This window comes from Falco punctatus (assembly GCF_963210335.1).
Source record: "Falco punctatus genome assembly, chromosome: 15".
NCBI lineage: Eukaryota > Metazoa > Chordata > Aves > Falconiformes > Falconidae > Falco > Falco punctatus.
The window spans coordinates 19,147,512-19,156,663 of NC_137595.1; the positions used below are offsets into that span (position 1 = coordinate 19,147,512).

At 39.1% G+C, this 9,152-nt stretch overlaps 1 protein-coding gene and 1 long non-coding RNA gene across 6 annotated transcripts in view; one reads left to right on the plus strand and one right to left on the minus strand.

The window, feature by feature from the left end:
- Positions 1–4,517, plus strand: part of LOC308054046 (phosphatidylinositol-binding clathrin assembly protein-like) — a 30,180-nt gene extending 25,663 nt beyond the window's left edge. For 3 of the 5 annotated variants that reach the window (XM_080366205.1, XM_080366208.1, XM_080366209.1), the window contains 5 exons: positions 44–74; positions 564–684; positions 2,771–2,827; positions 3,161–3,268; positions 3,858–4,517. In XM_080366205.1, coding sequence (XP_080222331.1) covers positions 44–74; positions 564–684; positions 2,771–2,827; positions 3,161–3,268; positions 3,858–3,872 — 332 coding nt within the window. In that variant the 3' untranslated portion in view covers positions 3,873–4,517. The remainder of the gene's footprint in view (positions 1–43; positions 75–563; positions 685–2,770; positions 2,828–3,160; positions 3,269–3,857) is intronic. The other 2 variants (XM_080366206.1, XM_080366207.1) reach the window with 2 other exon arrangements.
- Positions 4,048–9,055, minus strand: LOC308054050. The gene is made up of 2 exons (XR_013923931.1): positions 5,214–9,055; positions 4,048–5,174 (listed from the first exon to the last, which is right to left on the minus strand). It is a non-coding gene; the product is annotated as an uncharacterized lncRNA (long non-coding RNA).
- Positions 9,056–9,152: the final 97 nt, after the last annotated feature.

The window sequence follows — 9,152 nt, forward strand, 5'->3', positions numbered from 1 at the left end:
TTAAAAATACTTAGGGATTTTGTCGGTTTCTCCTTCCCCCCAGATCTTGGCTTTGGAGGAACTCCATCCAAAAAGTAAGTGCAAATATGTATTTATAATATTGTCACATGATTATTTGGTAGCCTCTGGCACAGTTTACCAGTACTAACATGGCAAGAGTCTCAACTCTTGAAAGTAATCAAATGCCAAGAACAGCATTGAAACAGTGAGTTTGCGGTCAGTCACCATAACACAGTCAACCTTAACTTTTGAAGTAATTCACTTCAGTTTCGCAATTGCTGTATTTTTATGAAGCACCATAAAAAAAACCTTGCAGTTACATAAAACTGTAGTTAATCATCATGCTGTACAGTGCTGTAATGATAGTTTACTTTTAACACAAAACAGAACCCCCAGACTTCATATTTACTGGAACAGATATAGAAGTAGTTACTGAAATCCTGAGTGCTTCTTGCAACCATAGATTTCAGCTGTGTATTAAGGCATGTTTTGATTTTCTGTTATGTTGTTGTTACTCTAGCTGTTGACTCTCTGTGAAAACTAACACCACATTTTCATTTTAGATCAGATATGCAGTGGACCCAGCCCACAGAGAAAAAACTTACTGGTGGAACAAACTGGCAAGCAAAAACAAGCACATCGACCACGTGGAACCCTACTCCCTTACCCACTATTCCACATATGGTAATTTCTGTACTACTTGAATCATGTTTCATTTTCATAAATGCTAATTCCTTGCTTGAAGTAACTTAAGCATTAGCAAAGGCTGTTTGGGACAAGACTTGGGGGCAGGGGGGAATGCGTGTAGGATCACCTCTCAAGCTGGATGAGGTAGGGGTTTTAGTGTGTATTTCCCCTAACTGTAAAATTTGTCCATGAAAGACTTAAATAACCAGCCTTTCACTTGAGACGTATCTCATCTCATAAGTTCTTTTTGAATTGAAGCAAATGACCCCAAACGTGAAAATTTGATGTGCATGTTTGAGATCCTCTCACATCCATACACGCACCAGAATGTGTTTCAAGGGCAAAACTGCTGTTCCTTCCAGTTTTCACTCCTTTTTCAGTTTTATCACATGAAACATTGCTGCAGCTCCTGCAAGGCATCCTAATTATTAGGTCAGGCAGCACTTTGGAATTTTGAAAATGCTCAGCAGCAACTTTGTATTTTTAACGCAGTATAAAATACCAAGTGGAAGTTTTATCGTTATTTAAATGAAGAATTTTCATTCCTTGGGCAGATATTTGTAGGCAACTGAGTTTTCCTATGCTTATAGAAGAGATTTTTTTTTTCAAGTATCTTCTATTCATACATATTCATACAAATATGAACCACTTCTGAAATATAGCTGCCTTAGAGAGAAGTAGAATGTTCATGTCGGTTATACGTACAACTAGGGTAATTACCACATTTGCTCTGAATTTTTGGACTGCTGTCTGACTTTATTTTACAATATTAATAGTTTTGCCTGTAATGCCCATTTTCCTCATCTTATGTGAGTATGTTCATTCAGAATTACCAAAGTTGAACAGAATATTAAATTCAGTAGTGGACTCGAAACCAAAACTCAAAAATTCTGTATGAGAGGATCTCTCAGTTGTATAGCACTTTTATGTGAGATTTCTGAGACCATAAAATCTATTTATCTCTTCCTGGTGCTCTAGAACATGCTGTTGGTGCTGATGCATTTTTATTTCGGAAAGATAGAGGGCACCTTGGCACACTGATCGCTGTGGATTTGGGTTTTGTGTCTCTATTTCATGTGTTCATGTTTAATACTTTCTGGTCTAAGCCTTTTATGCCAGGTATCTGCCCACTCATTTACTTGGAATTCTGACAAACTATGATGCAAATGACTAGGTCAGTTATGAGTGTCTTTAAAATCAGTGCTCCAGTATTGAAAAGGTCTAACTGTCCTGGCTTGATCTGTGGCATTCAGGGTACTAACCCTCCAGTTCGTGTGTAGTCTGCATAGTCTTTCATAGTGAAGTACTCTAATTAGCACTCCATTTTTAATATCGCTAGCATTACTTAACAATGCATGGCCATATGAAGTGCATGCATCACTGTGCCCGTGAACATAACCGGATATAAGTTATTACTGGCATAGGATGCTCCTTTTTTTTTTTTTTTCTCATTGTGATATGTTGCAGACATCAGAAGTTAGTATGTGAGCAACATTTACCTGACTAAACATATTTTGCTATTAGTTTCTTAAGCTGAATGGTCACTGGCTTGGGTTTTTTCTATGCCCTTCTCACATGTAGTGGGAGGACAAAGGCGTATTGCATGCCATGCCATCTAAAAGCTTCTCACACCATGTTTATGCAAGCAATATACTCAAATCTGTCTAGATTTGGTAAAATTTCGATTTTTGCTTTAAGTAGTATTAGTGATAGATTTCTAGGCAGGGAACCTATCTTAAATTAACAGGCATAGTTGCTGATGTTATTGCCGTTGCACTTTTTTCCTCCCATTCTAATTGTTTTAATAAATCAGTTGAGTATAATTACAGACAGTTATGGTACTGGACTTGAATCCATCCCTTGGTTAGAATTTCCAGTTTGAATACCTCCTTAAATAATTTTCTGTCCTTACTCCTTTTGCTGTGCCAGAATGGAGTACACTATCCTGGATATGTAAGTCCATTTCTTGTAAATACATTGGTTATTTAAAGCATTGAAAAATACATATTTGTCATGGTTTTATATATATATTACTAGTATGTCTGAGCTTATCTAAAATACATGAAAATTTTCTTCATTGAAGGTACCTGCTCCTATCACATACCCATTGACCACACCTCAAGTGCCTGTATATGGAATGGTAAGAAATGTGATTGTCTTCTATTCCTGAAAAACCTAGTTGTGTCCTCTAGTGGGTTGCATGGCAGGCACTGTTGTGCTCAAATCACCCTGCAACTTACATGTACTGTTTCATAAGGTCAATAGCGTGTGAAATCTGATAGCTTTTTTTACACTGCGTTGGATGAGATTACTTTAAATTTAATACAGTGAGGTTTTTTTAAAGTTTTAACTTTACTATGTGTGTGTGTCTATATGCTTTTTTTCTACTAACTTAGAATGCAAAAAGTTGTGTCTTCTAGAAGTAGTTTGAATTTTATATACGTGTTTTGTGGGGGTTTTGTTTTTCTAACAGGTACCTCCTCAGGTTGGAGCTGCTCCTTTGATGGCACCTCAGTCAATGATGTATACGCAGCCGGGTTTAAGGCCAACAAATCCTTTTGCACCTGTTTCTGAAACTCAGGTGAACTGTTTTCTTTAATCTTGAGACCATACTGAAACTTTAGTCTTGGTAAAAGCAACCAAATGCTTCCTGAAGGGCTTAGAATATATTTCTGCTTTTGAAAGTGAAGGATTCCTCAGTTAAAGGCAACAGCTTTTGCTGGCAAGGAGGCAAATTCAGATGATGTGAGCATGCATATGTAGGAAGCAAGGAAGAAAGTAAAAATTGAATATTTAGTGGCTAACTTTTTTCTCTGTGTCAATATTAAGAAAATGGGAGTGGTGAAGACACAAAGAATTTAAACTTCTTATGACATTAGCTGGATACTTGGTTTAGTCATACTGACTAGAGCAGTGGTGAAAGCTTTCTGAAGGATCAGCTGGTAAGGCAATAAAAAAGGCATGGACAAGAGATCACTTAAGTTGAAGAAACTGTGTACTCCTGTCATCCAGATATGTTGGTCTTTATGTTCTTCAGGGATGTTTTGAAATGCCAAAGCCAATAGTCTTAACTTGCAAGTAACAAGGCAGTTGAGTACATTCATAATTCTAAAACACTGAGAAATCATGTGTTATGTAAGTGGCATTAATATGTAATCTCTACTTCACAGATACAGTTTATGTAGAGCCGCCAAAGCAGCAAGATGTGAGAACAACCAAATACTGGTAAAAAAAAGAAAAGACTGCATTTCAATCTTCCCATGATGTATTCCTGAGCAGGGCAACTGTTTCTTGCCTGTGTAATACAATACTATTTTGAATTGCAATGCTTTAGAGATTCTTGTTTATAATAGTCACTGCAGTGTGAAGTAATGTTTGTTCACTGATTTTTTTTTTTTTTTTTTTTTTAACTGCTCAGCAGAAAACTGTATTTTGAGGTTGACTCGGAAGGTGCAAGATGGATTATGTATCATCTTCAATAATGAGAAGAGGGGTTACGTGATTGCTCTACAACCTTACTCATCAGTGGATTACCTTAGGAAGTTAACTGAGGATGTCAAAGCTATTTATTTTTTCCATAAATTTTGTGGCTGTTGTAACCAAGACACAAGACAAATGAAGTTGAGCAATAAAATTTTTATGTGCTCTAATAAATACTCTGATAGAGCAATGCTTGCATTATCATAAGGAAAATATTGTGTGAAATCAGACAGCTTTTTCAAATTAGAATAGCTTATAGTAATTTGCAAACTTTATAATGTGAGTTTGAAATGCTGTGAATCAACAAGATATATACATATTATATATATATATATATTAAAAAAAATAAATTGCTCCATTGGTATGTCAGTGTTACATGGCTAGTTTAAAGAGCCAGGCTCTGATACAGGCTGAAAGTCTGTGGTGGAGTAGGGGAAACAAGTGTGTTATGGAACAGCATGTGCAGCCTCCAACAGGTGTCTGTAGCTGCACTTCCATCGAGTATCTTCTCTGCGGTTAGCATTTTTCATAGCTCAAGGAAGAGTAGCTTTGGTAGCCAGTGAGTGGAGGTATCCTTAAGAACAGCAAATGGAAGCAGTTTGAAAATCACGTTGCTAACTGCGAAAGAGGCAAGAGATCCAATTATATTTTTTTTTTTTTAATCCATGAGGTCAAAAGAAGCAAACTTTGCAATAGTGCTGACACTTGTGAACTGGCAACTATACTGAAATTATCCAGCTGTAGAGAATAGCTTGTGCTGCTTTTCTGAAATACAAACCTAGCTGTAAACCATATAAAAGTAATTATTTTTAAATGTGTAAATATGTGCAGACTTTTAGATAATCTTTTCTTTAATGCTGCAGTAATCTTTTTCATCCGTAGTAATGTCAAGGTAAAAATGCTATGTTAAGAAATCCGGACTCCTTTTGAGAGGAAAATCTTTTACATCAGCTAATTTATGAAGTACGCTATTCATGATGGGTCAGATGTATAGAGACTTCTGGCCGCTATTCATGATGGGTCAGATGTATAGAGACTTCTGGCACATCTTTTGTATTTTACAATCTTCCTCCAAATCTGAAATCGGCTTTGAAAATGCCTTATCTTGTATTTTTCAGTGTCTGATAAAACCTGATAGCATTAAAAAACAACTACAAATAATAAATGGAATTGGGAGCAACCTTTCTTCCAGAAGTTTTGTGGCAGAACACAGTGAAAAGCTCTCCTGTAAAATGACTTTAATGATAATATTAAAGCTGAGTTTTCAAAAAATGAATAGTTTTCTATTGTTAAAATAAACAGACCTCCAGAGTAGCATGTCTTTTATCTTCTGGAGAGTCTGTAAGTGCAGAAATATCTCTGACTCTCACTCTAAATGCAAATAGGCCTGAGAATCTTGTCAAACTGTCCTGTAGAGAATTTCTAAAATACAGTGTCTTCTTCACAGTGGGAACAAGCCTTTTCTTTTTCTAAACGCTTAATTCTGCCCAAAGAGTGCAAAAGTAGTATTTCTTAACCCTATGGAAATATTTTTGCCAAGTGAAACGGCTCAAAAGAAACAAAATTAAAAATCCACCTCCCAACCTTTGGATTCTGTAACCACTAACTTCCTGGGAAATGTAACCTTGTAGAAATCTAAAACTCTTTGAGTTTCTGAATGTGTATTGATTTTGATTTTGATTTTTTTAAAAAAAGAATTTGGACCAGTATATAGCAATGTGATGTTCAAGTCTGAATTACAAAGGGCTTCAAGCTTTAATCCACCTTTATTGGGTTGAACAATTGTACAATTTTAAGCCAATGAGTTCTTCAGTGCCTATAGTTACCCTCCACGTGATGAGGGAATAGATGCCATTTAGAATGGGTCATTGTGTTGAGGGGACTGTTTGTTTTGGAAATAGTGAATTCCATTGATTTATTCAGCATTGAAAAGTCTTGAGTTCAAATTAGACCAGTACCTGTAGTAATAAATGTCTGGGCACTAATGACAGAGCTGAGGGCGCTACAAGCAGGCAGTTTCTGGCACTGTAAGCTGTTAGGTCTCTTTCTCATACTGAGTTGTATTAAGTAATAATCCATTATTTTAATAAAATATGCAAATAAATGCCTGGCAAACAGTATATATTTGTTAAACTTTATTGCAGAGCATTCTGAATATCTGGAATGTACTTCGCTCAGAAATGGATTTAGTACTAGGTATAGTTTGCACTACTTCTGATTTGCTCTGGATTTTTTAATGCTGCTTTGGTATGCTTTCTTGTAGCAAAGCTGTCTGATACCAATTCATTTAGTATTAAAAAAGGAGAAACAGCCACAAAGTACATCCTAAAAACTTTATAAGCTACCTTCTTTTTAGTCTCGTTCAGAATGTTTGGTACATTGAAACACAGCTTTCAGATGGATCCTTATGAAGAAAAAAAACTGATTTACATGCTTCTTGCTGCACAAAAGGGCACAGGGCTCCTTTTTGCCAGTCCCTTCCTTGTGCACATGTTGGAATGCATAAAATGGCAGAGTGCTGTCTTTTAAATAATGTAGTTCATGCATAAGTTTAAAAAAAACCCCACCAACAACTTGGGATGCCGTCAGAGCTTTTATTTGCTCAGAAAACAAGTTCTCCAGAAAACCACTTTGAAGACAAAGGTTGTTGCTGAGGCTAACTGTAGTAGCTCATAAGAGCTGCAAATAGTAGTTGTGATGAGTAAAACACTGAAGAGAGATGTATATAAATGTGACTTTCCCTTTTGTTTCCTTCCAACTGGTTTGATCAGAATCCTGTTCTGAATACTTCAGAAAGCAGATAACTAAGATGTCACTCCATGCTTGTCCGAACAAGGAGGAAGACTTTAAAGTATGCTGTGCGCTTGGCATTGTTGTACTCTAGCGGGTCACTCGAGCCTAACTGTTGGGACTTGATGCTGCTACAGGGAGGCTGTCTTTCATGGGATATAGACCATAAGATAACTTCTGGGGGGATTTGGAAAGGCTGATTGTGTTAGGCCTGTTGGACTTGAAAGTGTACCTCTTTTTAAATAACTGGGGTTTTCTAATGTTCTCTAGGTATAGTTTGACTTCACCTCCAAGAAGTTACTGATTTTTTTATTTTTTTTTTTTTTTTTTAATTTTGGACACGTACTGGAGAAATCTCAGTTCTGTGCACATAGTGGTGGGATACTTGTAGGTAAACAAATAACAAATGGACTTCTGTTTATAAAACAAAACCAAACCACACACACACACAAAAAAAACCCAATTAAAAACCCTTCTGACTACAAGACTGAATACAGGGTGTATCCCCATCTGGGTTTTTTGATGTGTGGCAGGGAGGGCGGGGTTACAATTAGAATAGTATGCACTGTGGATCGGTGCTTGTGCTTAATTTGTACATAAAAAGGAAAACTTTGTTTTGAGTAGTTTGTATTGTAAGGACAACATCTAAAGGCACTGTGTATCAGTCATTTATTTCCATTTAAAAGATTATATTTTTGAGCAATGGAAACTACGTTATCATTTATACATTACTGATAGCTAGGAATATAGAAAACCTGTTGCTATTACTCTGAAGATGTATCTGACTTGTCATTAATCTATATAAATCACTGCATCGCTACTTTTATGCAGATTCTCATGATCGTTTATTTAAAGAGATTGTAGTAGCTGGTACAGTTACAGCAGGAATTGTAACATCAAATCTTTCAGTAGATCTCAAACATGTATCCTTGTGATCGAGTTGAATACTTTACCAAATGTTTGGCTGGAATGTCATCTCGGAGCAATGACAAAATAGGTGCTGGAACAGATTTCCCTCACCCCCAGCCCCTCTTTACATTATTTATTTAATAGGTCTCGTTTTGTATGTTATGTTTTTCCCCATAACAGGTTTGTGCCTTTTATTGGATATTTATTTAAAAGGAGCTACTATAATTTAGGTTGTTCAGGCATTTTTTCAGATGTATTCTTGTACAGCTCTTCCTTTATGTGAGTTCCTTCATTTTATAAGAATACAGAATGTGCGGAAAATATACTAGCCACAAACTGGAAAAAAATTTTTGAGGGTTTATGTTCTGTGAATTAATTTAAAAAAAAAAAAAAAGCCTAAGCACAAGCCTGGCTGTGTCGGTATTTTAATTGCGGAACTTCACAATTTGTTAATACACAAACTGTTTGTTTTTTAAAAAATGCTCATATCCAATTATTTGATGAAACAAGTTTTGGAAAAAAAAATAAACTTTGGCACATGCAAGGTGTGCGCGTGTCTGTGCTCGTTCTTTAGGCGGTGCTCGGGCTTAGGGCTCCGTGTGATGCTCACGGCAACGGCTGCGGGGCTGCCGAAGCAGTTACTCCGCTCCCTTGGGATTTACGCGGGGGTGCGCCTGGTTTCGGTGATCGGTGGGGCTCGGTGGACCCGGCTCCCCGGGCCCGGTGGGGGGCGCGGAGGCTGCCGCAGCGCCGCCCGTGGCCGTGTAAGCCCTCCGCATCAAGGAGCGGCGGCGCGGAACGTTCTCCCCGCGGAGCCTTTACTCCCGGTAGCTGCGGCTCCACCTCCCCGACGGGGCCGCCTCGGCCACCGCCTTTCGAACAGCTGCTTTTGGGTGTCGTGGCGGTGGTAGGTCGGGTGCCAGCGTGGGGGCAGCACCGTGGCCGCCCTTTCTCCCGCGGGCCCTGCGCCCCCCGGGGCGGCGCCGGGGACACGGCGCGTACAGCCCGGGCAGACGCTGCCGCTCAGCCTCCGCAGCGGCGCACCGTACAGAACGTACGGAGTAACGAGGCGGCGGCGGCGGGCTCGGCTTGTTCTACCCGAGCGGTGCCGGGCGCGGCGACAGCAGGCGCAGGCACACGCGTGCCATGGGGCGCAGCCGCGCCTCGCCGCAGGCAGCGGGCACCGCCTCGTGCCGGCCACCGCCCCGCCTACCGCCCTCATTCCCGCCTGCGCCTCGGCGCGTCACTCAAAGCCCGGCAGCCAATGGGTGGGGCCGCGCTCGGCG